We start from the raw sequence: 27,573 nt of genomic DNA, 5'->3' as shown, positions 1-27,573 counted from the left end.
ATATAGCTTTGTGGGACTGAGCAACTACTAGATTTGTTAACTTCCATTTCACAGCTAGTCATTGTCGGATTAGCTTGACTGCAGTCTGCAAATCATTCTAATAAATCCCATGTATATCTCCTTTTCAATTTTAGTGTTTAACTTTTTGAATTTTTCTTCCAGGTTCTGTGTCCATTTTTCATACCCCCTCTCTTGTATCTCTAATATTTTAGCATTTTCCTCATTCTGATTCATAAATTTCTTTAACCTCTCCTCTGATGTTTGTTTCATATATTATCTCTTTCCCTTTGTTTCATCTTTGATATATTAGCATTTTTCTCAGTCTGATTTATAAATTTATTTTACCCTCTATGCTTACGTATATATTTGATTTTATGTCTTCTCTTGTCTTTCAGTTATCGCAGTATTTTCCTCCTTCTGATTTACAAATTTCTGAAATATCTCTTCTAATGTTTGTCTCCATATTTCACGTTTTTCTTTTCCTATCTTTAGATATCTTAGTGTTCTTCTCTTTCTGATTTTTCAATTTCTTAAACTTTTCCTTGAAGTCTTGTGTCCACCATCCTTTATACTTTTTTCCTGTTTCTCTATAGCCCTCATCTTTGAGAAGACATAGGAAGACAAAATGATTATGAGTATAAGAATGAAGATTATCAGTGCAATAATTATAATCAGTAATGTTTCAGTTTCATTCAGGTCATTTATCTTCTTCACCTTTGTTTCCATCCTTGATCCATTCATGAAAGCAATATACAATCTCCAAAATTCTTGTGTTATTATTTGTCTCATCTTCATATGCCCTATTCCCTCAAATCTATGAATTTCAAACTATATGTATATACATATCTATATATGTCTCTCTCTATATATCTATGAAATATGTCCTATTTTTTCCCTTTAAACGTAAAAACAGAATTTTTACCTTTTCTGTAGTTTTGTTCTATTTGGATTCCTTTTGTATGTACTCTGTTTCCCTCTGGTTCAGTTCAGGACACTCCAGTGGTTGGTCTTGTCCTAATCCTTTTGCTCACAGGGAGGGGTAGAAAATTCCTTCAACTGGTAAAACCAACTTGAGGCAATCTGAGTCCTGGGGTATTTTGCCATCTTGCTTTGTTGGGCTGAGTCAGCACTTGTGACCATCCCCATCTCTGGGAAGATGGTGCCTGTCTCAAATGGGCTGTTCTTTAAGCCTTCCATGTGTTTGAGTTACTTATAGCCTCAGTACTTTGGGAAGTGCAGCTCAGAAAGTGACCAGTTGAGCCAGTTGATAGCCAAGTTGCATGGGCTCTTTTGCATTTGGTGCAGTCCTTGTACGCTAGTTCTGCTTACATGGCAGTACTATGCTATCACTCATGTGATCTGAGCACAATGAACAGTGAGCTACAATTCACCTGTGTAACAGGGGTAGGGAGTTCTAGTGTCTATTTAGTCCTGGTGCTAGTGTATTTTAGCAGCATGGGTATTGCTCTGCTAGCATTTGTGCACAGCAGGAATCCTCCTTTCTCCTGTACCATTTTGACGATTTATTAGTAAGCTGTAGGCACTATGCTGGACAGGTTCTGAGTGACTGTAATACTTCCACCTGTTAAATCCCACCCAAATGTCAATCACTTGTCAATCTAATGTCTCTTTGGCTTCCTCTATCTGCCTGTCCTCAGGGTGAACTCTCTTGACCACATACTCTTGGTCCATCCTGTCTGATGGAAACTTCCTCTTCTTTTTGTCTTTTTTCCTTCCTTCTGGTCTCACTTGAGACCCCTCACTTGATTCTAAGCCCTTCCTTCTTATTCTTCTGCCCAGTCATAAGCCCCTGCCAATTATATATTAATGAAGAGAATTCTTTGCAGTACATTGGTTAATACAGTGTCCTATCATCAGGTTACAATCTGGTCTGGGGCAAAATATTTATGTTCTGAATACACAACACGGAAGATGAACTCTAACATGATCCCTTTCAAAAAGTTTTTTTTAATCCCCTTACCCCTATTCCCTCTACCACCCAGGGACCTCCTATCCCATCCCCCCTCCTCATGCTGCTATGAGAATGTGCTCCCACCTACCTCCCCACTCCCACCTCCCTACCCTCGAATTCCTCCCCCACCCCCCCCAGTGTTCATTCTTCATGGGACCAAGAATCTCCTCTCCCACCTATGCCTGACAAGGCCGTCCTCCCCTTCATGTACAGATGAAGTCATGGGTCCCTCCCTATGTGCTCCCAGACTGGTGGTTTAGACCTTGGGGAGCTCTGGTTGGTTGGTATTGTTACTCTCCTCATGGGGCCACAAACCCTTTCCGCTCCTTCAGTCTTCTCTCTAGTTTCTTCATCTTTCAAAAAGTCTTAACAATTACTTCAATAGGGTCATCAGAATAGAAATATTTGATCAGTAATGACTCTACAAAGTGACCACAGACTTAATACAGAGAAACGAGTTTATACTGACAAGTACAAAAGACTCATGTGCCACACATGTTTTTTTTAATCCACACAGCCTATCAGTATTATTATGTGTCAGGAGCCATCTATGAAAAGCTAAGACTAGCAGATGGCCTTCCTGGAGGTGGCCCACTTTTTTGCATGGACTAAGATGAGTAATCTCTGAGAGGGAAGTCAAAGAAACTTTATCTCAGGACTGCTTCTTGTAGCTGATATGCATTTTCTGTCATTATGAAATTAATATAAAAATCCCTAGGCATCAACCAACCCTATTGACCTGATTTCCTAAAGATCAATATAAAAATTAACTTTCATGAATTAATGCTGTTTGGTGAATCAATGATTTTATAGAGTTCCTGTTTGATTTAAATAATTTTAGAAAGAAAGTTTTAAGGAATGGTTTTAGTTGTTTTGCTAAAAAGATATATTAAAATTAAAATCAAGAATAGAATGTGCCCACTCCTCATAATATTAAGTAAAGGCAGCATAATAAGAAATACAATGGCCGGGCGGTGGTGGCGCACGCCTTTAATCCCAGCACTTGGGAGGCAGAGGCAGGCGGATTTCTGAGTTTGAGGCCAGTCTGGTCTACAGAATGAGAATGGTTCCAGGACAACCAGGGTTATACAGAGAAACTCTGTCTCGAAAAACCAAAAAAAAAAAAAAAAAAAAAAATAAGAAGAAGAAGAAGAAGAAGAAGAAGAAGAAGAAGAAGAAATACAATGAGCTATGCATAATTACACTAAAAAGAGAGATAAGATTAGGACAAGTTTGTGTTCAAGACAAAATATTCATTCTAGTTCAGATCCAAGGATGAAGCCATAGGTGTGCTCTATGATAGGACAAGATCACATAAAACTGTTGTTTTGAACTTATAATCAGCTTATAGAATGAAACACTGCTTTGAACTTACTATCAGCATCCTTTTGTGTAGTGGTAATTCTCCAACCCAAATAGGACCAATCAAAGAAAACACAACTCAATAATCATGGATATAAACTGCACGCCTAGATTGGGCAGATTTACCATTACACTATTCTATTCCCCAGCTATGAGATCCCTTATAACTTGTGGCTTTTCCAGGCCATGTGCCTCCATTGTCCTTCCACCTTCTGCTCTTCTGTTGTCTTACTCCTCGGTTGCCTTCCTCCCCTGTCGACTTCCTCTTCTGTTCTCTCTCGTTGTCTCTCTGTCTCTCTGTCTCTCTGTCTCTCTGTCTCTCTCTCTCTGTCTCTCTCTGTGTCTCTCTCTCTGTCTCTCTCTCTGTCTCTCTGTCTCTCTGTCTCTCTCTCTCACCTCCCCAAAGCCTTTTTCTCCACCTCCACTTCTACTGCCCAATCACTGGCTCTAGCCTTTCTTTTACAAATTAAGGTGGACAGAAGGGTCACAAGAAGTCACCTGTGTACTGATTCACTCCTCCTCTGCAGCCCTTCCCAGGAAAGTGGAATTAGCATAAAAAACAAGGCTGGGGCTATCCACAATACTCTTGTATCTCCCATTTTGTGTAAAATTTTATTCATGTAGTTTTCTAAAGTACTTTTGTCTAGAATGTTTAAAAGGTCTAGAGAAAAGAAATAAATCTGGTGTCTTGGGGGTCTCTGCCTCATCCATTCATCCATCCATCCATCCATCCATCCACCCATCCATCCATCCATTCATATATTCAAATGTCTGTGTATATGTGTGTATGTATGTATATGTGTATATATGTAAGCATGCACAAACACTTGTGGAGTTGATTGAGACAGATGGTTGGGCCTGCTAGAAGGTGTGTGTATAAATGTATGTGTATCTGTGCATAATTGTCCATGTAAAGGATTCTAGTTCTTTTATTTTATTTGTAACATTTTATCTATGAGGTAATTTTTTTATACGCAGAGAAATTTTGTCTATAAAAAGATAAAGCAAGAAATAAAAGGTGATATAGCCATTTTCAACTTTTCCAGTTTGTGTATTTCCTCTGTTTCACAAAGAATTAACCACCTTGATCAGTGAAAGACTCCTGGCTGCCCGGCCAGAGAAGGGAGAACTAGCAATAAATAAATCCTTTACTTAATCCTCTGTTGTTAAGCAATAGGTGTTAGTTTGTCTGAAAACATTGGCTTCTGGCCCCAGAATAATGAATCAAGGAGAGTAAATATTATTTATACCAATCAACCTTTTCTCTCACAAAACCAAGTTTGCCCCTCCACCTTTGTTTCACTATATTGAGCTTCCATCCAAAGAGAACCAGTGCTGGGACAATTTCCCAGCCATATGCAGCTGCTTCCATCATGTAAATGAGAAGCAGGACCAGTTTTACCTCTCTTGCATGGCCATAGGTCCGCAGCTGATTAGATGAAGGTATAAATGTAATTTGGATGATATAATTAGTATACAAAATTTATACAGTGCTTTTCATTTGGAGAAAAGAACACATTATTAAATGGTGTTTCCTATACTCTAACAAGGAAGTTGGTATATGTCTGTGGAAGCATCCCTCATAGTCTAGTTCCATAACCATACTACAAATGTATATCCAGGTAGAGGGAGACATATCCCCACTGGGGATCTAGGTATGCATTTCAGAAGTGCAGTGCATTAACTGGTTGAATCATTCCTTACTTTTAATGAAGGAGTTAGATGACAAAAGATTATAGAGACTGATATATCAGAATGTTGTAGGTATTCAATTAAAGAGCAAAATTTTGAAGGTTAAATTTTGTATGGAAAATGACTGCACAAGAATTGTTTCTACCTCCAAAATCTTCCTTGACAGGTGGCTCTCAGAGTCAGCTCGGTGGCTGATTGTGACCAACAAACCCCAGAAGGGCTTAAAGGAACTTAGAAAAGTTGCACACATGAATGGATTGAAGAATTCTGGAGACACCCTAACCATGGAGGTGAGCATAATGGGTGATGGTTATGGTATGTGTATGAGTTAGTGCCCAAGATGCACTATGCTGTCAGAAAGAACACTGCACATGAGAGTTTCATTCTAATGAGACTAAAAGCACTGATGTTTTCATTCCTTTGTTTCTTGAATTCAGTTTGTAAAATTCTTTTGCACAGGATTTCATTCACAAAGTAATTGTTTTAGTGGACTGTTAGTGATATATATATATATATATATATATATGCTACATTTAATATATTTAGATAACATATTTTGATAATTTTTATTTTATCTTTTTATTATCCTCACAGCACTCTACAAAGCATGAGAGGAACATAGGATGATGGCAGGATGAAAAGAATTCTTTTCTTCTTTCCAACAAATGCCCAAATACTTCCTATCTCTTTGAGTGTGTTTTATTTTTTGGTGAACTAATAAGATAAATTAAGATTTCTTACATAAATATGATGAGGATCTATTTATAGGAGTATAGGCAATATACAAGGAGCTATATCACTTAAAAAACCTCTCCCTTATCTAGAGTAATCATTAATCATACATTCTATCTCAAGATGATGGAATTTTATTCACTGAATTTTGTATAGGTCTAGTAAGAGATAACCACAGCTGTTGAGAGTGCATTGGCCATATCATGCCTAGAATACAGCATTGCATTTCACCCTGCACCTAACTTTAGACCTCATATTATCTCAAAACTCTTTTTCAGTATGGCCCCTGATACTTGGAAATAGTGCTGTAGACATCTAGTTTAGAATTTACTCATTTAATAATTATTTAATTTAATAATCCCTTATTTTCTGAAAAATGGCCAGTTTCAGTTTTGAAGTAACTTTCTCAAACAGTGGAAAGAAGTTTCTCTGATCAAAACTGAAAACAACATTAATATATGGATTTGAACAAAATCACTAGAAGGTAATTTAACTGACACATAATCTCCATATAGATAAATAGCAGAATTAGCTCTAATACTAGGGCCCAAGAGTTTATTGTTGAATAAAATGACATAGACTATGTCTAAAACAGCCTACATAGCAACTTTCAGTGCAGTGAGACAAAAACCACCAGAGAATAAGTAAGATTCCAGCTTAATTTTAGCTTGATTTTTATATGTCCATCAACCAGAAATTGTAGTATATTCAGCAATTGGCTCTTAACATTCTTTCTATTTGGAAATTACATCTGTGATCATTAATAATAATTGTAAATTGTAAGAATCTTTAATCACTAGATGATGATCTGCCAGACATGCCTACAGGACTTATTAATGTTAAGTTAATCTACAATAATGACAGAATTGTTATCCTGATTAGTAAAATTGATGAGAAATGACTATTGTAAAGGAAGACAATATTTTTCCCTGTACTTATGTCCTGGGTTACTTAAGAAGAGGCAGCTAGCTGAATTTTCTATTGAATTTTCTCTTCTTCTTGCATGCATATACAATGCAACTATCTGGGTTTTCAAATTCTTATAAGGTGTCATTCCCACCTGAAATTATGACACAATTGATGTATGTGCCAAAATAATCCTTTTTTTCTTTAAAGATGTTTTTGTAAGGGTATCTTATTCCACCAACAGGAACACTTACTAGTAAAATAATAGTGGCATTGGGGATGAGATCTTTGTTATCATAAAGCTCATATGCACTCTCAGTGCCTTTGTAGATGTTGAGGGAAGGCTATAGAAATATTAGAAACTGTGTAGTGAAAAGCCCTTGGATAGTGTATAAGTATGGCTCAAGGAGCCATTCCAATGCCTCTTGGGTAATGAGAATAATGAAAGAACGCACAGGCAGTGCAGGTAGAACCCATGAATTTCTGAAGGTCACAGACTCTATCAAAGAGGAGTTAAGCACAAGTTAAGAGGAGGATCAAACAAGTTAAAGTTTGCAGCCAAGGTATTAGCTAAGAGTTTGCATTGCCTGCAGTGAGATAGCATGCTCCACACCAGACAGAAGGAATACAGCCATGAGTGCAAGAGGCCGGTCATCAAATGATTCAACTTGTGAAAATGCAGAAGACCTCTAAAAGGAATGAGTTTGAACTGAGGCTTATGACCTCAGTTCATGGGAATCCATGTTCCAGGAAAGCAACTGCCCAAGAATTTGGTTTCATGGGGATTAATAAATGGAAGGCAATAGAATTGTGGTTTATAACAGCCAGACTTCATTCTGAGCTGCTGACAGAATGTGAGTGTATGACCACATGGTACTGGTTTTGCAAACATGAAGTGAAGATTGAGTGAGTCAGGGAGTACTGATCCAGTTTCTAAGAGCAGCAGAGGCCTTATGATGTGTGGCAGGAGGCAACTGTAGCATTCCTTCAGAATGCACTGTATAAATCTGTGATGTTGAATATCCTGTGCTGAAACAGAGATTCCTGGATGTTGTAGATGCCAGAACCACAGGTTGTCTGTTGCAGAACATCACACTCATGAAGTATTGTTTTCTCAAGATAAAAGTTACATGCTCTCAAAACAGTATGACTAGAGAAACAGACTACCTAATTCTTTAGAAGCAGGATATTCTATTTTGAACCAGCTACTGAAAACATGATACTTGTGCTGGGTAGTCTTATGTCACCTTGACACACATAATAGATGTATTTAAAATGAGGAAAACTTACTTGAGAAACTTGCTGCATAAGATCTGGCTTTAAGGCATATTCTATTCCTTTCTTTCTTTCTTTCTTTCTTTTGATTACTTGTTTTTGTTGTTTATTTTCAAGTTTTATTATTTTACTTAAATGCTAGTAATTGTCAAGCTTCCTTGTCCCCCTCCCACAGTTCTTCATCCCGTTATTCCCCCCTTGCCTTTGAATGGGTGCTCCCACACCATCAGGCCTCTCCTTTCCCTGGGGCCTTAAGTCTTTCCAGGATTAAGCAAATCTTTTCCCATGAAGGCCTGGACAGGCAGACTTCTGATATATTTGTGCCAGGGGTCTCAGATTAGCCCTTGTTTGCTTCTGGTAGATGGGTTAGATGGGTCAGTCTTTAGGAGCTTCTTGGGGTCTGAGAAGTTGAGAATGCTGGCCTTCCTATGGGGTTGCTCTCCCCTTCAGCATCGTCAATCCTTCCCTTAATTCAACTACAGGGGTCTCCAAATCACTCCAATGGTTAGGTATAAATGTCTGCCTCTGTTTCAGTCAGCTGCTGGTAGCGCCTCTCAGAGGACAGCTGTAGGGAGGAGTAAAGAGAGGAAGAGGAACAGAAAGGAGAGGAAGAGGAAAAGGAAAAGGAAAAGGAGGAACTAAGGGAGAGACGGGGAATGAGAGAGGGTAGATGGAGGCTGATGTTCGCTTGTCTGTAGCAGTCAAAGGTAGTTGGTATACCTAGGTTGGGTATTGGGTTACACCTCTGATTGTAAGGGTATCTTGTTATTGATCATTACTAAATATATAAGCCTTTGGATAACCTAAGCATTAAAGTCTCATCTGTACCGAGCCCGTGTGGTTGGGCACTGCCCAGCCTTGCAGAGACAGCATGGAAGATTGGCAGAGCCATCTCCCATGCTGGCATCTTGTGAGTGGCAAGGCTGGTGTCTCCAGCTGGCCATTTCTAGCTGCGGCATGCACGTGGCCTCTGGCCATACAACATGGTGGCTGAGCTCAGCAGAGCTGCTGCAGCCTAGACAGCCGGCCTGCTGGGCTGCTTTTTAAAATAATTACTACAACAAAGTGGTGCGCCAAGTACTGGCATAAATTCACTAAAAATCTAAGTCTATTCACCTGAGAGTAAAAGTCTATTCACCTGAGAGTAAAAGTCTATTCACCTGAGAGTAAAAGTCTATTCACCTGAGAGTAAAAGTCTATTCACCTGAGAGTAAAAGTCTATTCACCTGAGAGTAAAAGTCTATTCACCTGAGAGTAAAAGTCTATTCACCTGAGAGTAAAAGTTGTATTTTTTTTTTTTTTAAGAAAAAAGAAAGTGAGTGAGTGATTAGCACTGATAGGAGTCACCTGACTCCAGCACAGGAACTGTGAATAAAGAGATTGCTGGCAGGCAGGTCCTCTGCTGAGAGAAATTGCAGGCTGCTGCAGTCAGAGCCAAATAAATAAGCCTCCATTGTGGAGCAGTTACTGATTCAAGTATAAAGTTAAAATATAGGGATTATTTGCTTTTAGGAAAGATTTATAAACAGATTTGTCTGAATCACATGGAGATTATTGCCTGCTGTTTGGAACTTAGGGAAAATTGTGTACAAGTGTACAAGTTTACAAGTGGAAGCTGCTCTGGAGTACAGTGCTAAACACATAGAAGGTATAAATAAAAACTGTTCTAGGCAGAGGGCTGAACAGAAAGAGAGTGTAAATCAGGTGTGTTTAGATGATATAAAGTTACATTCCCTCATAGGAGACTCAGGTTCTGTCTAACGTAGGCCCCACAGGAATTCTGGGTTCATTTCCTGCTTGGCAAAATAGGGAAGAAAGATGGGTGTGATTTTCAGTTTTGCAGTTATATTTTTCCTCTGGAAACGAGGTCAAGATAAAGGTTTTTCTGGTTACTGGCACAAGGATATTCTGTTTAGGGAAAAAGGTTTTGGCTGTGTTTTTTCAGAAGAGATGATTAAGGTATTTCTACCTCCCAGAATTATATGGATTAGACATGACAGAGGCAGGCCACCAGAACACTAGATTCCAGAATTCAAACAAAAAATTATCTAGAAACTAAAATTTGTTTTGAGAATCATATATTGCAGAATACACAGCCTTGATGAATCTACTCATCAAGCAAACTGAGCAGACCTGCTCGAACCTCTGATGTCCTGGAATTTCAACTGGATGCAATGAAGACACAGACATCAGAGGCTTATCAATTTACCCTCCCCCCACACCTCTTCTAATATCTCAACACCTATAATCATCTTGAAGAAGTTAATGAAGAGTCGGCGCCCCTATTCCCTGGGCTTGGGGACTGAGGTGGTTAATATTGGGCTGTCTTTCTAGGGAAAAGTAGTGGTTTTGTTGGAACAGGAAGGAATAGCTAGGATTTATTGCACAGCCATAACCTATTTGGTAGAAATCTGTATAATTGTTATTAAGCTGAAGTAATCAGCCCTTAATAATTCTGCATTACTAGGTTTGTCAGATGATCCTTGGCCAGAAGGCTGAAGATTGGGTGCTCCAACGTTTTGAGGTTTAGGGACTGTCCAGGTATTCAGTGGTCTCTATAAATTGGCTGGTTTGTGTCATGATATTTTTGTATTCATCATTTTCTTTGATCGATATACTGATTTCTTTAATCATGTCTTTTATCCCCGAGATTCTTTCTTCTATCTCTTGTATTCTGTAGGTGATGTTTAACATCTACATTCTTTGTCATTCTTTGTGTAGGGTTCAGGATTTGAGGACTATCCCAAGCCCAGTTTAGCATGTTTATTTTCTTGTCCAGTTCACTTTTAGGCAGTCATGTTGGGGACACCTTTTGACTGTTTCTTCCGATAGTCATAAAACTTTGTACTTTTAAATGGTGTTGGAAATGTTCTAGTAGATAACCATGACCCCCAGTTAAAGGTAAAACCATCCACCTGTCTCAAAATGTTTGGCCCAGAATTGTTGCTCTCTAAAGGTAATGCAGGGATTTAAAAAAAATGGAACAGAGACTGAAGAAAAGGCCATCCAGAGACTGCCCCATCTTGGGATCCATCTCATGTGCAGACACCAAACCCCGATACTGTTGATGATGCCAAATTATCCTTGCAGACAGGAGCCTTGCATGGTTGTCTTCTGAGTGCCTGACTGAGACAGATGCAGATACTCATAGCCAACCATTGGACTGACCTCAGGGACCTCTTTGGTGAATTAGGGGAAGGACTGAAGGAGCTGAAGGCAATTGCAACCCCATAGGAAGAACAATAGTAGCAACTAACCTGATCCTTCAGAGCACCCAGGTACTAACTTATCAACCAAAGAACATACATGGGCTGTTCCATACTCCTCACTACATATGTAGTAGAGGACTGACTTGTCTGGCCTGAGTGAGAGGGGATGTGCTTTGTCCTGTGGAAACTTGATGCCACAGAGAACGGGGAGTCTAGAGGGGTAAGGTAGAAGTGGGTAGGTGGGAAAACACCCTTATAGAAGGAGGGGGAAGGGGTGGAATAGGGGAATTCTGGGGCTGAAACCAGGAAATGTGATAACATTTGAAATGCAAACTTTAAAAATCTAATAAAAAAAAAGGAAAAATTGTGTTGCTTAACTGGATGCAGAATTTTTTTCCAAGATTAAATGCCCATGAGACTGTGCAGATAAGAACAAGGCCAGGGCTGGAGAGATGGGTCAGTGGTTAAGAGGTCCTGAGTTCAATTCCCAGCAACCACAGGGTGGCTCACAACCATCTGTAATGGGATCTGATGCCTTCTTCTGGTCTGTCCGAAGACAGCTATAGTGTACTTATATACACAAAATAAATAAATCTTAAAAAAAAAGAAAAAAAAAAAGAAAAGAGAAGAGAAGAGAAGAGAAGAGAAGAAAAGAAAAGAAAAGAAAAGAGCCAAGTCTTAGGACTTAAAAATAGTGTGTCTGGATTTCAAGTTAATGATACAGTGATCTCTGATGGCTAATTTTGTTTTCCAAAATGACAAGTATCAAGAAGCACTTGAGATACTCCACTATAGCTACACATATAGGGGACAAATAGCTTCATGTATTAAATTTTTGTGCATGATTATCTTTCTTGGTTTAGCTGAAATAAAATAAATAAAAAAAAACAGTAGTTCTGAACTTGAGGCTTGGACTATAGAAAACATGTGGCTCTAGCGAACAAAAATATCTGTCACCTTTTGTGTCTAACCACAACACAGCCTAAATGCTGCACAACCTTGAAATTTTTGTTCTCAAGTCATTCAGTTCATAAAATGAATTCAACTTCATGTATGTTTTCATATCATGGTCAGTATGTAGCTGCAATCCTCCATTAACCTCTGTTCATAGAACTCTAAGGATTTTTTTAAATCCAGTATCTAAGAGCTCCTCCAAATCCCACATCAGAGTACAACCAAATATCAGGAACAATACAGTCAGCTTTGTCTGTGTAACAACTTCACATATCTGGTACATATTTTTTATGTTGGTTACTTTCACAATACCATGACTAAAATTCCTGGCAGAAACAGGTTAAAGGAAGAAAAACCTCAGTGTGTGTTATGAATTCAAGAGTTTAATTATAGTGGACAGACCATGACAGAATTTGTGTAGGCAGGTGTTGGTGGCAGAGGATTCTCACATCATCAAGGCCAGCATTCATGACTGCAATTGAAGGCCAGATTATAAGTGACCTACTTGACAGGAAGACTCTACCACCTAAAGGCTTATTAGTCTCCAAATTATCACTACCAGCATTCCCAAATGAAACTAGGAGATGTAACTCTTAATATCATCCTCAACTAAATTTTAGGCATTATGAAGATATTGAATTGTGTTCTTTTTTAAAAATAGAATAAGTTCTAAGCTAAAATAAAGACCCCTGCAAAAAATTATTTTCTGAAAAATTTTCAGTCATCTAGAATCAGTGGAAGCCCAAGATAAGCAACATTAGCATTTAAACTCAATGGTCTAAAGAAAACTTGTATTTTATGTTAAATAACTTTCAGTTGTTTCCTTTCTAATCTTTATTTCCAGAACCAAGGATTCTTATAATGTTCAATAGCTGCCTATAATCCCTTGTTTAATATTTTTCACTGTAGAAATCTTCTAAGTGGCTTTGTCTCCTGGGCTTTCATTTCACTCTAATTATTTGCTGTAAATGTATCTTTGATGTTCTTATTTTCAGTATAGAGAAACAATAATTATTGATCTGGTCTTCTACAAGTGTCTGTAATGCCTTCCTCCAGAGATCTCATCATTTTGTGACAATTAAACAGACTGTTGGTTTTATTTTCAAAGGTTGTGAGAACAAGTATGAAGAAGGAACTTGAGGCAGCAAAGACAAAACCTTCTCCAAGAGACTTGTTCCACACACCCATCCTACGTAAGCGGATATGTCTCCTGTCCTTTGTGAGGTATGCTTTCAATGTGCCTATTGAATTAGTGAAGAGACAATTTTTTTTTACTGACAGATTTGAGGTAGAATATGACAATTCTGCAGCTAGAAGTGGTCAAAGAGTTTTGAGTATAGCCACATAGAACTTACTGTGCAGTGAGGAGTGTATTCATCCAAACTACTTGCCATGCTCATCTCCATGGTCTGATGCTGAGAATGCCAATCATGGTATGAACATGTTGTTACTTCACATTTATCTGATTCCACTTCAAAGAAAATGAAAATTCTAATATAATGCACATAAATAAATTCAACCCAAGAACATGTATAGATGTAAAGATGCAACTTCACCCATGTGAGTGTATAGAAAGACCCACCATGTATACCAGAAACCCACTAACACTTTTCAAAACCTCAAGAGTGATTATGTGTTCCCTCATCACATAATAATTTTTGGTGGCTATAAAATTATACCCTAGAAGTAAAAAATCCAAAATGCAAAAATGCCTTCACAGCAAAACTACTAGAACTTGGTTTCTTGTCCAATAATATTAACATCTGCTGAACAACAATTCCAAATTTTAATATGCCATTTTTCTTTTTTTACTACAGATTTTTATTAACACTATCAATTTTTGGCATGTCAATTCACCTCCAACACCTGAGTACTAATGTTATCCTGTTGCAGTTTCTCATTAGTTCAGTGTCCATACTATTAAGTGTTATTGGACATTTTGTACTTAATCACATGGGCCGTAGAATATCTCAGCTGGCTTTCATGTCCCTGAGGGGATTCTTCATTCTGACTGTCATATTTGTACCTCAAGGTAAGGAAAGAGTCCATGGTAAGCAGAGAGAATTATGTTCTTTCATTTCCTCAGGATTTTATTATCCCTTACCTACAATATATTAGAGCACTAATCAAATAATTTCTGGTCACTATGCTGAAAAGTTAAGGCACATGTTCCATTAAGAAACTAGATAAAAAAGAAGTCAAAATTAAATAAAGAATATTTATTACAGTTAAAAGTGTCTGGAATTGATGTCATTTATTCCCATTATAGATTATTTATTTTTGGTCATTATAATTTTTATTCTAGTCATATATGTTTTAGGCCTTATAAGTATAACCTAGATCATACAAAAATGTCTGACCAACTGTATGTGCTTTGCCAGTTGAGTTGTTAAACAAGAAAATAATTTTAGTTGTGTTGGTATATAGGAGATGTGCAGAGAAGAACAAATAGCCTGAAAATTAAAAATCTCAAGACTGAGTTTAATAAATAAAGTACATACATTTAATAAGTAGTGGCATCTATGTGGTCAACTAGATTTGTTAAAATGTAAGATTGTAATATGTTTTTAAAAAATTCTATGATGATGGGATCTATAACCCCTGAACTCTCAGCTTCTCTTTCTCTCTCTCTTAGTCACTGTTCTATTTTTGTGAAGAGAGACCATGATTAATGGAAAGTCTCATAAAAGAAAGCACTTAAATGGAGGTTTGCTTAATGCTTCAGTGATTTAGTTCACTAACATCATAACAAGGAGCATGACCCAGGAAAACACAGACCTGATAAAGGAGCTAATATCTAAAACCTGATTCATAGACAAGAGAGAGACTGGCCTGGGATAAGCATTTGATACCTCAAATTCCAACCTATGATATAATTCCTACAATGAATCTATTTATCATTCTATTCTTTTCTAATATTGGCACTTGCCCTGTGACTAAGCATTGAAAACTATGAGTCTTTGAGGGTTTGTTCTTATTCAAACTACCACTGCCAATCTCTGAACCCCATAGGTATTCAGTCTCACTTCAAAAGTCCCCACAGTTTATTGCTGTCTCAACACTGTTTAAAACTCCAAAGCTTAAGTCTCTTCTGAGTCTCACAGCAATTTCTTAACTAATCTTTTGTAAATTAAAAAAAAAAAACAGATCATATCCAACATACAATGGCACAGAATATTCATTCCAAAAGGGAATACTATTCCAAAAGGGAAGAACTAGAGCACAATGAGGAGCTTCTGTCCCAAAGCAAATGAAAACCTGCAGGGCAAACTCCAAACTCTGCATTTCCATGTCTGATCCTTGCTTGCTGTAACACATTTCTATGGCTTGGGTTGGTTCCAGTCCTGCTCTGCAGTTCCCCTTAGCAAGTTTGATTCTGGGATCTTCAACATCTTGAGGTCTCAAATGAAATCTAGAGTTCACTGTCACAGCTTCAGACAATGGTCTCTTTTGGTCTCCATCAGGGAACCATCTGACACATACTTGGAATCACATGATTTCCTCAGTCATGGAGGTATATTTCACCACCCCATTTTTACACCCTTGACTATTACTCCAGATCCAATTGGCTAAACCTATCAAGTTTGGCTGCTTGATGGGAATGAAACTTAACCCTCTTATTCAATTATATTAGCACCAGCTTTCTTTTGGTGATGGTCTCTTTTACACCTTAAGGTTTTCTTTAGTTAATTTAAAAAGTTGGAAGCATAGCTAGTTTAGTTCTTACCCGGAGGTTATCACTCCATTTATTCCACTAAGCATTAGACTGTTCTTTAAATTTTTATCTTCTTAAGAACTTGTCTTAGCTCTATTATAGTTACTGGCACTCATTTTCTCCTCAAACTATACATTTTGTATTGTTTTCACTTTTCTGTTTTCTCCTTTTTATGTAGATCTATATAATAGTGACCACTAAAAACCACATGACACAATCAGTGTTAGGCTGTCTTGTAATCTTCTCTCAGAGTTAATTAATTCCAAATTATTTAAGGGCCAAATGCAGCAACATTCTTTGCTTCCAAATCACAAGAATGGTCTTTAGCCAGTTACTAGAATTTTTCCCCTCTGAAACCTGTTGATATGGGCCTTTACCTTTCAAATAAGCCTTAGCACTGTTCTTTATTCTTCTACTACTATGGCCCACTAAGCCTCACTTAAATAATCCAACCATTCTTCTAGTCCAAGTCTCAGTGTTTTCAGTATTGTTTTGATAAACAGTATGGTCATGCTTGTCACAAACATGGTCAACCAAGTCCCTGGTGCCATTAACTGTCTTAGTGAGTGTTCTATTTTTGTGAAGAAATATCGTGACCAACCAAGGCAACTCTTATGAGAAAAAAACATTTAATTGGGGGCTTGCTTGAAGTTACAGGGGCTTAGTCCAATATCATCATGGTAGTAAGCATGGTGGCAGGAAGCATGGAAGGAGGGAAATGTGGTACGGAGAGGTAGGTGAGAGCTTCATTCTAATCTAAGGTTGAGAGATATTGGGCCTGGCATGGGCTTCTGACACCTCAAGTCCCACCCCAGTGACACACCTCCTCCACCAAAGCCACACCCTATAATCCTTTTAATCATTTCAAAAAGTTCTACTCCTTGGTACTAAGCATTCCAACATATGAGTTTATGGAGGGCATTTTTATTTAAACAACCACACCACTCAGAGAACATTCAGTGTTTGAAGTTTTCATGAGGCTTTTGAAATGAAGTTGGAAAATAGTTCTAAGAACCTTTCTTTGAAAGGTATCCAGAGCCTGACATTGTCCTAGAAGAAATCCTTATTCTTTATTCCTGAGGAATATGCCACCTCAGCAGTAGAGGCTTTAGGTTTATATGACACTCTTGTTTTATTCCATATTTACTATGGATTTCAATGGCCTATGATTCTTTAAGAGTTTAGATTCTTTCCTGATTTCCCCAATGACAGTCTCATATTCTGCATGAAGGGCCATTTAGACACTAAAGAAGAAATATGAAAATGAATTCTCCCTGGACCTATCACTCTCTGAAACATGAAGGAATGAACACAATTGTTCAAAAAAACCTTGATTATCCACAAACCAGTATGAATAAATTGTTCGCTTTCTTCAACATACTAGCCATTGTAGGATTTCTTTTCTCTGTGCTGGTTTTCCTCTCTGTATTTTATGCATGTACATATCTCTGATGATAGTATTTTTGTTTAGGAATTTGGAACTACAAATTGCAACAGGCAAGCTGAACTAACTACTGCCATTGTTCTTCCTCTCTTTAGAAATGCAGACCCTGCGTATTATTATGGCCACATTGGCAGGAGCACTTTCTTCTGTATGTATTGGTATTAGTGGTCTTTATACAAATGAGCTACTCCCGACCACACTAAGGTACAAGTTTCAAATCAGTCACAAAAGAGACTTCTCTGCTCATTCTGTATAACTAAAGGAAAAAAAATAAAGACTGGGTAGTTATCTAACTAATTAATTGTAAAAAGAATGTTTATAACTTTAGTATCCTGGAAATTTACTTAGTTTTGAGACAGTTAAGTCTAGAAAAGCACTACTATTTAGCATCTAATGTAAAAATATGGAACAACTTAAAGCAACAACATACTCTAAATTTTACATTTATTATATTTATTTAAGGCAATTTCATAGAGGTATGGAATATCTTTTTACCATATTCATTTTCATTATTTTTTCTGATCATCTCCTTATTTCTACTTAATTATTTTTTCTTTACAATTGAACCCTCTTGTGGTGGATAGCCCTAGCCTCTTGTTGTCATGGTAATTCCACTCCTGGGAGGGGCTGCGAAGGAGGAGCGAATCTTGTAAACCTTCTGTCCAATCAAATTTGTTAAATAAAGGCTACAGCCAGTGATTGGGCAGTGGAAGAGGAGTGGGAGGAGCCAGAGGCAGGGAAAGAGGAGAAGACCAGGAGAGCCGGAGGAAGGAAGGAGTAGCAGTTGGTGGAAGCAGATGGCAGTTAGTGGAGAGAGAGAGACGAAGACGAAGAAGACCTTGACCTAGGAAACTGCAAGTTGTTAAGAGCTCTCATAGCCGGGGAAATAGTGTAGTTTAATGGTAAATCTGCCCAATTTAGGCATGCAGCATTCATTTGATATTTATTGACTTGTGTCGTTATTCTATGGACTCCCTATGGGCCGGAGATTTACCGCAACACCCTCTCATACTATTTTTTTAAGGTTGTGTAGGTGAAGATACAACTCTTTAAACTGGCATAATTACTTGCTTTAGAACATTATCACAGAGATGATCTTTCTGTAGATTCAACTCTGCCAGTTCCTGATCCACACTTCTGCTGGTCGCTTCTACTGCTCAGTAAACCCCTTTATTTTCATTTCACATTTATACTCCAGCTCTTATCCATCTTGAGATGGAGTCTACCTCTTTTCATACCTCCTTCCAAGTTTTAGAGCTTATACCCATAACTCACATGTGTATACACACATATAAAGCTAAAATACAGAATTTATGTATAAGATAAGTTATGCAGTATTACTCTTTCTGTATCAGTGTGTTGAATAAGGAAGTGTCTTCATAGTCTGATTCTGACCAAAAATATTACAAAATGAAACAAATTTGAGAAGGAAGAGTAAGTTATCAAGATTCTTAAATTTAATTGCACTGGTTCTGACAAGTAACAGGTTCTAAGATTTTTAAAAGGGTCTGTATGATACTAAATCACAAGTTTCTTTTTTCTTTTTTCTTTTTTCTCTTTTTTTTTTTTTTTTTTTTTTTTTTTTTCGAGACAGGGTTTCTCTGTGTAGCCCTGGCTGTCCTGGAACTCACTCTGTAGACCAGGCTGGCCTTGAACTCAGAAATCCACCTGCCTCTGCCTCCCAAGTGCTGGGATTAAAGGCGTGTGCCACAACCGCCCAGCAAATCACAAGTTTCAAGTGTGTATTTTTATCAGATTTTTTTTGTGCATTGTATTCTTGTTCCAAGGGCAACAAGTGCAGGAGCCATTGGAATGTTTGGTAATAGTGGATTAATCCTGGCCCCCCTGTTTATGATGCTAGCGACATACTCTACCAAATTGCCTTGGATCTTCTATGGAGGCTTCTCCATCCTCAATGGGCTTACTGTGTTTCTCCTTCCTGAAACTAAGGATCAGCCTCTTCCTGAGTCCATCCATGATGTAGGAAATGAGTGAGTAAAACCTCTCAGTGTTCTTTAGGAGAGTTCTTTGCTAATGGACTGTGCTGAGGGAGGCAAAGCAGCAATGAAGGACAGGATAAACTTGGTTTGTTTAATGGTGGTTACTACCTTTGATTTGGGAGTATGTATTCTATATATACTGATATCTGGGGTTATTCTAATTGTGGTCAGTATTTTTGAATGGGAAAAATTTGTTAATCCATTTGTACTGTAGAGTCAGATGTCCCTAGAAACTCTCTAGGTCATATGATTTACTTATGCTCAAGCTGTGCCAGAACAAATTTATTGGTTTTATTGCTATTCTGTCTGCTGTGACATATATATCAATATATCAACATATCTGTCTGTCTGTCTGACTGTCTGTCTGCCTGCTTATCTATCTATCTATCTATCTATCTATCTATCTATCTATCTATCATCTATTTACCTCATGTATCTATCATCTATCGATATATTTTGTAATATACCACAAGCATATAAGCATGCACAAATATAAATGTCATTTCATCCCCCAGATCCAGCTACCTTCCAACTCAGTGAATGCTGATAAACTGTATGAAACCAACAGCCTATATGTTTGAGTATGCAATGTTTATGAAATAATTTAAGATAAATAAATAACATATGAAGACTAAAGGACCTGCCACAAATGACTGCATCTAGTAGTACATGCTTCTATTCTCTGTGACATTTTGATCACCTTGATTTTTTTTACTTTCTTTTTCTTTAAACTTTTATTTAATCTTTTTTTACACTCCAGATTTCATCCCGATCCCAGGCCATACTCTGACTGTTCCACATCCCATACCTCCTCCCCCTGTCTCCACTAGGATGTTCCCCACCCCACCCCCACCCCATAGACCTCCCCATTCCCTGGAGTATCCAGTCTCTTGAGGGTTAGGTGGATCTCTATCTCAACCCAGACTTGGCAGTCTTCTGCTGTATATGCATTGGAGGGCCTCATATCAGCTGGTGCATGCTGCCTGTTTGGTGGTCTAGTGTCTGAGAGGTCTTAAGGGTCCAGGTTAATTGAAACTATTGGTCTTTCTACAAGGTTGCCCTCCTCCTCAGCTTTTTCCAGCTTTTCCCTAATTCAACCACAGTGGTCAACATCTTCTGACCATTGGTTTGGTATAAATATCTACATCTGACTCTTTCAGCTGCTTGTTGGGTCTTTTGGAGGTCAGTCATGATAGGTCCTATTTTGTGAGAACTCCATAGTCTCAGTAAGTTTCAGTCCTTGGCGCCTCCCCTTGAGCTGGATCCCACTTTGGGTTTGTCGTTGGACCTTAATTTCCCCAGGCTCTTCTTTATTTTGGTCCCTGCAGTTCTTTCAGACAGGAACAATTATGGGTCAGAGTTTTGACTGTGAGATGGAAACCCTATCTCTCACTTGATGCCCTGCCTTTCTACTGGAGGTAAGCACTATAAGTTCCCAATTCCTACTGCAGGGTATTTTGCCTAAGGTTTCTCCCTGTTAGTATTGACAGTCTCTCACCTCCCAGGTCTCTGGTACATTCTGGAGGTCCCCCTACCTCCTACCTCCTGAGGTTACCTGTTTCCATTTTTTCTGCTGGTCCCCAGGGCTTCAGTCATTTTCCCCACCCTATACCTGATCATGTTCCATCTTCCTCTTCCTGTACCCTTTCTCAGACAAGTCTCCTTTCCCTCCCCCCTCTTGTGATTGCTTTCATCTCCCTCCCAAGTTAGATTGAGGTGTCCTCATTTGGGTCCTCAGGCTTGCTAATCTTTTTGAGTTCTGTGGACTATATCCTGGGTATTCTTTACTTTTTTGGCTAATATCCACTTACTAGTGAGTATATACCATGCATGTCCTTTTGGGTCTGAGTTACCTCACTCAGGATGATATTTTCTAGTTCTGTTCATTTGCCTGCAAAACTCAGGGTGTCCTCATTTTTAATAGCTAAGTAGTATTCCATTGTTTAAATAAACCACACTTTCTATATCAGTTCTTCTGTTGTGGGACATCTGGTTACCAGATTCTGGCTATTATGAACAATGCCAATATGAACATAGTAGAGCACATGTCCCTGTGGCATGTTGGGGCATCTTTTGGGTATATGCCCAAGACTGGTATAGCTGGATCTTCAGAAATATTTATTTCCAATTTTCTGAGGAACCTCCAGATTGATTTCCAGAGTGGCTGTACCAGTTTGCAGTCCTACCAGCAATGGAGCAGTGTTCCTCTTTCTCCATATCCTCCCCAACATGTACTGTCAAGTGGGGTTTTGATCTTAGCCATTTTGATTGGTATAAGGTGGAATCTCAGGGTCATTTTGATTTGCATTTCCCTGATCACTAAAGACTTTGAACATTCTTTAAGTGCTTCTTAGCCATTTGAGATTCCTCTATTGTGAATTCTCTATTTAGTTGTATACCCCATTTTTTGTTTGGTGTTTTGGTGGTTAGCTTCTTGAGTTCTTTTTTAAAAATTGGATATTTAATCTATTTACATTTCAAATGTTATCCTCTTTCCCTGTTTTCCCTCCATAAACCCTCTATTTCATCACTCTCCCCCTGCTTCTGTGAGAGTTCTCCCTCACCCACCCATTCCCATCTCACCAGCCTAGCATTCCCCTACACTGGGGCATCAAACACTCACAGGATCAAGGGCCTCCCCTCCCATTGCTGCCAGATAAGGCCATCTTCTGCTACATATGCAGCTGGCATTATGGCTCCCTCAATGTGTATTTTTTGGTTGGTGGTTTAGTTCCTGGGAGCTCTGGGGGTGGTTGGTTAGTTGCAAACTCCTTCAGTTCCTTCAATCTTTTCCCTCACTCCTCAATTGGGGTCCCAGTGCTTAGTCCAATGGTTGAATACAAGCATCCATATTTGTATTTGTGAGGCTCTGTCAATGCCTCTCTGGAGACAGCTATGTCAGACTCCTGTCAGCAAGGACTTCTTGGCATCCACAATAGTGTCTTGGTTTGGTGTCTATATATGGGATGAATACCCAGGTAGGGCAGCCTCTGGATGGCCTGTTATTCAGTCTCTGCTCCACACTTTGTCCCTGTATTTCTTTTAGACAGGAGAAATTCTGGGTCAAATATTTGGAGATGAGTTGGTGCTCCATTCCTCAACCAGGGACCTTGCCTAACTTCTGGATATGGCCTCTGTAAGATATTCCTCTCCTTTGTTAGGCATTTCAGCTAATCTCATTTCCTTTGGGTCCTGAAAGTCTCTTGAATTTTTGGCATCTGGGATTTTCTGGTGGCTATTTTCAGTTTCCCACCCCCCATTGCTACCTACTCTGTTCAATTTCCTGACTCTCCATATATCATCCTGTCTCCTCCAATACCTGATCCTTCCTCCCCATTTTTTGCCTCCTCCTTGTTCCTTGCTCCCAAATCCCTTTCACTCTCTACCTCCTGTGAGTATTTTGTTCCCCCTTCTAAGAAAAACTGAAGCATTCACACTTTGGTCTTCCTTCTTCTTCTTCAGCTTCATATGGTCTCTGACCTGTATTTTGGGTATTCTAAGCTTTCAGGCTAATATCCACTCATCAATGAGTGCATATCATGTATGTTCATATGTGATTGCATTACCTCACTCAGGATGATATTTTCTTTTCTTCTTTTTTTTAGCTAGACAATTTTTACTGCATATTTTATTTATTTATATTTCAGATATTATTTTTTTCATTCCCCCACTAAAAACTTCTATCCCATCCCCCCTCCTCTTTTTTGCTTTTATATAGTTTTAATTGCATGTAAGTCAGTTCCAGGTTGAATAACTAGCAATACAATAGATGCAAATAGTCAAAGAACAAGAACGACAATAAACAAAGTTCCATGATTACTTGTGATCACTATTTCTAAGGGCTTATTGGGATGACTGAAATATCTGAGCCTATTTCTCTGTCCTAGCCCAAATTCATTTTCCTGCCTGAAGCCTACTTCTTTGTTGTAACCTAAGATTTAGATTCCTGCCTGAAAGTACTTCTTTGTTCTAGCCTAATGTCAGATTCCTGCCTGAAACGCCTTTGCTTGTCCTTGGCAAATGTCAGATTTCTGCCAAGCAGCCCCCAAACCTCTCCACATCTCTGCCTTTTTTATTTCACAAACAAAACCAAGCCTTTCTTAGGTCCTGCTGACAAGAATGCTTCACTATTTCTAAGAGCTTATTGGGATGACCGAAATATCTGAGCCTACTTCTCTGTACTAGCTCAAAGTCATTTTCATGTCTGAAGCCTACTACCTTGTTCTAACCTAAGATTTAGATTCTTGTCTGAAATTACTTCTTTGTTCTGGCCTAATCTTTAGATTCCTGCCTGAGATTACTTCTTTGTTGTAGCCTACAATTTAGATTCCTACCTGAAATTACTTCTTTGTTCTAGTCTAATGTCAGATTCCTGCTTGAAGCCTACTTACTTGTCCTTGGCCAATGTCATTTTCCTGCCAAGTAGCCCTTTTCTTGTCTTTGGCCCACGTTAGTTTCTTGCCAAACAACCCCAAAGGCTTTCCACCTCTCCCCCTTTTTTATTTCGTTAACAAGACTGAGCCTGTCTTAGGTCATTCTGACAAGAATGTCTTTCTTACCCATCATGGAATATGCATTATCAAAGGCAATGCACTTCTGTCTTAGGTTGGTAAGGCTCTGTGGTAAGAATCTTACCAGTACTTGGCTTGCCAGCCTGTTAATTTAATAACTCTGCCTGGGGGTCCATTTTCAGGTTTAAGCAATGTACTTTGGCTGCCAACATGTTGATGTTGTTAAGACAAGTTTTAACCTGATAAACAGGAATAAGAGTATTCCAAGAACAGAAAGAAGCTGCTTATCTGTTGCCCCAGCTGCAGTAGGTCTTTTGGGAGGCCTTCAAACTGTTGGGTCTTCAGAGGAAAGCAGTCAGGCTTTTGTTCTATGTGAAGATGTTCTCGGTGGACGGGTTCTATGGACATCTTTTCTGTTTCCCTGTGTGCAGCCAAATTCCAGGGAGGCTTTCAGTCTGTTGGGTAAGTTTCCCTGCATGCCACAGAGCCCCCAGGAGGTCTTCAGAGCTTGATATCTGTTGCTCAGTTGTCCTGTGTATGGAGGTGCTCCTGGAATGCCTTTAAGCTGTGGTGTCTTCAGGGGAGCAGACAAGGTGGTGATCAGTTGCTCAGTTGCCTGTGTGTAGCAGTTCTGGGATGCCAGTTACCCTGTGTGTAGCAGATCTCCTTGGATGCCTCAAGCTGTGTTGTCCATTGCCCTTAGTGCAGTGAATTTTCTGGGCTGGCTCAGGATTTGGTAACTCTATGGGAGCAGACTAGCTAGCAGTCTGCCCAGCAGAAAGGACCAGGCAGAAGGGGTTTTCTGTATTTCTTTAAGGGATTTATTTTTTCCCTCTTTAAGGGCATCTACCTGTTTACCTGTGTTTTCTTGTATTTCTTTCAGTGAGTTATTTATATAATCCTTAAAGAACCTTATTATCTTTATGAGTTAAGATTTTATGTCAGCTTCCTCATTTTCCAGTGTTTTGGTGTATTCAGGGATTGCTTTAGTGGGAGAACTGTATTCTGCTGATGCCCATGTATATTGGCTTCTGTTGGTTATGGTCTTGCATTTGCCTCTTGCAAAGATATTTGCTTGTCTGGAACCTGCCTCTTTTGCTTCTGGGTTGCTTCAGGTCTCCTGGTAGTCCTGTAGCCCTGAGTGTCCTGTGGTTCCTTCTGACTATGGGGTCTTCAGAGGGTCTGAGAAGCTGCTGATCTGTTGCCCTGGCTGCAGCAGATCTTTTGGGAGGGTTTTAGACTGTTGGGTCTTCAGAGGAACAGTCAAGCTGTTGTACTGTGTGAAACTGTTCTCAAGGGTTCAGAAATATGGACTCTTGTTTCTGTTTCCCTGTGTGCAGCAGAACTCCAGAAAGGACTTTAGTCTGTAGGGTGAGCTACTGTACATTCCTAGAGCCCCTGGGAGATCTTCAGACTGTAGTGTCTGTTGCCCAGTTCCCTTGTGTGAAGAGGACCTCCTGGGATGCCTTAAAGCAGTGATTTCTTTATGGGAGCAGACTAGTTGGCAGTCTGTCAAGGTAGAAGGTACTGGCCAAAAGGGGAATCGAATTTGGGTAGGTGGGAGGTTTTGGGGGGTGATGAGTTCTTAGTCCACTGGGCTCCCAGTGGCAGCTGTTGGACTTCCAGTAGTTCCTTACCAGTTGCCCTGTGTTTAGTAGGTCTCCTGGGATAAATGTAGGCTCTGTTGTCTTCAGGGGAGTGGACTAGCTGGAAGTCTGCCCTGGCAGAAAGTGCCACCCAGAAGGGCCATCTTGGTTTTTCTAGAAACAAAAATGTTCAGGTAGAGAATAATGTGTAGGTTAATTAAGGGATCTTAACAAGGAAATTAATGGAGTGGATTTTAACTTTTTTGGTGTACTTCAAATGCTTTCTTCCAAATCTCATTTGGTAATCCCTTAATGACCAACATAGAAAGTACTAAATCTCACTTACAACTTACCACAGAATTTATTTGACAATATTAACCAAAATCCTCCAGAAGTAGTCATTGTTACAAAGGTGATGGGTGGAAGTAGATTATTCTGTGAAGGACCCAGAGAGTAACACATTTTCTGCAGATTTAACTGACTTTGTTTTGATGTTTATGTTTTTTGTTGTGTATGTTCTAGTTGGAAAGAGTCAAGACAATCAAAGAAAGAGGATCCCATCATTAAAGTCACAAGGTTTTAAGGAACTCCTGGATTTGTCATCTGATCAAAGAACAAGAGAAAAAATGGTATTCGGAACATGATGACATTTTTTTCAGAATGATTACTCAGAATTACACATTGATATTGTCAAACTTCTTAATAAATATAGATAAATAGAAAACACAGATCACATTGGAAATGCTGCGATAGATTACTATATGTCAAATACCTAGGACTAATCACATAAGTGATTTGAAGAATTGAAAAGAACATTGAAAGAAATCCTGCTTGACTATTTCTGTAATCATGCATATTATTTCTGGATAATATATATATTCTATTTTTCCACTGCTGTGGTACAATGCTTGAGAAAATTAAAGGAAGCAATCTTTATTGTTTTTCCCAAATCCACATTATTGGCTTCAGTTCATGATTACTAGGAGACACTTCAGCTCTAGTGTGAAACAGTAGTATGGTAGGAGGAGAATGTTCATTTCATACTGGCAAAAATGGTAGGGAGGAAGGGAGGGAGGGAGTGGGGAGAGAAGGAAGAGGGAGCAAGGGAGAGAAAGAGAGAGAGAGGAGAAGGAAATAGAAGAAGAAAAGAGACAACATTGGAGAAAAGTAGCTAGATATGGTCAAGAACAAAGTAGAATCCTGAAAGCAATGCTTCCTCAAATTGTTGCATCAAAGTAACCCTCCAATGTGCCTCCTTTTTTTGTTTTTTTCTTTTTTAGTGCCTCCCTTAATATTTCTGTTTTCTTGCAATAACACCAAATGGAGGTGACCAATTCTTCAGTAGACGAAATTTTTAGAGTCATTTAAATCCAAGTTATAACATGAAGATTGACTACATTTGAAAAACTGTTTCTCATCACTACAGAGAACAGTGGAAAGATTGCATAGTTCTTGCATACAGAAGAATATGCATAAGGAAGACACAGGACAGAGCAAAGGATAGATGACAACTGGCTTACAAAGTAGAACACTACTTTTGGTACACCAACCTTACCAAAGCAATACTCAGAGTATTTATTTATCAATTAATCTATTTATTTGTGTGTATAACCTGCATTGCTTATAGAAGCCAGGCAAAGAGAAAGAGTGCACTGTGAGTGGGTGAGGAAGAAACTGCTTAAAGGAAGAGGACAGTGGAACAAAGATGAAATGAAAAGGAAGTGAAATAACATGGTAGAAGTAGAAAGCAGTGGGTAATGGAATGGTGGACAGAACAGGGAGGGCATGAGGAAGGATAAGTAACATTAAACATCTTTAAGTAAGGTATTTTAAAACACTTTTACTTTGTCAGATGTATATTTTATATATAACATATGTATACATGCACACACACTCTCTCACACATATAAATATATATGAAAAAAATCACCTGTAATTAGAACACATGGGGTGGAAAGAAAGGAAAAATGCTTATCCCAAAAATTGTGGATTATAAAACAAAAAATTTAATTGTAAACATGGGATAACTCTACTAAAATCATTAGTCTTAATCAATTCAAGATTAACCCCCTTCCCATTCACATCTGCACCTGGGAGCAGATTCTGTGTTCCAACCTCCCCACCTTGCCCACACTCAGAGACAGTTTGACCCCCAGGTGTTCTGACACACCCAGGCTCACAGATGAGTCCCTCACCCTCACCCCAATACATGGCC

At 38.8% G+C, this 27,573-nt stretch overlaps 1 protein-coding gene across 7 annotated transcripts in view; it reads left to right on the top strand.

Annotated features, from left to right (window-relative positions):
* The window catches only part of LOC117713337 (solute carrier family 22 member 27-like), a 40,077-nt gene extending 13,765 nt beyond the window's left edge, over positions 1–26,312 (top strand). For 2 of the 7 annotated variants that reach the window (XM_076916587.1, XM_076916569.1), the window contains 7 exons: positions 5,193–5,316; positions 13,211–13,326; positions 13,920–14,134; positions 17,357–17,465; positions 19,049–19,252; positions 20,590–20,679; positions 22,308–25,957. In XM_076916587.1, the coding sequence (XP_076772702.1) occupies positions 5,193–5,316; positions 13,211–13,326; positions 13,920–14,134; positions 17,357–17,465; positions 19,049–19,252; positions 20,590–20,679; positions 22,308–22,401 (952 nt within the window). In that variant the 3' untranslated portion in view covers positions 22,402–25,957. Of the gene's footprint in view, positions 1–5,192; positions 5,317–13,210; positions 13,327–13,919; positions 14,135–17,356; positions 17,466–19,048; positions 19,253–20,589; positions 20,680–22,307 lie in introns of all 7 variants that reach the window. The other 5 variants (XM_034509585.2, XM_034509570.2, XM_076916574.1 and 2 more) reach the window with 4 other exon arrangements.
* The last annotated feature ends 1,261 nt before the right edge of the window (positions 26,313–27,573 follow it).

Source organism: Arvicanthis niloticus, chromosome 1 (genome assembly GCF_011762505.2).
Source record: "Arvicanthis niloticus isolate mArvNil1 chromosome 1, mArvNil1.pat.X, whole genome shotgun sequence".
Lineage (NCBI taxonomy): Eukaryota > Metazoa > Chordata > Mammalia > Rodentia > Muridae > Arvicanthis > Arvicanthis niloticus.
The sequence above is the reverse complement of the archived record's forward strand: the minus strand, read 5'-3'. Positions and strand labels throughout refer to the sequence as shown.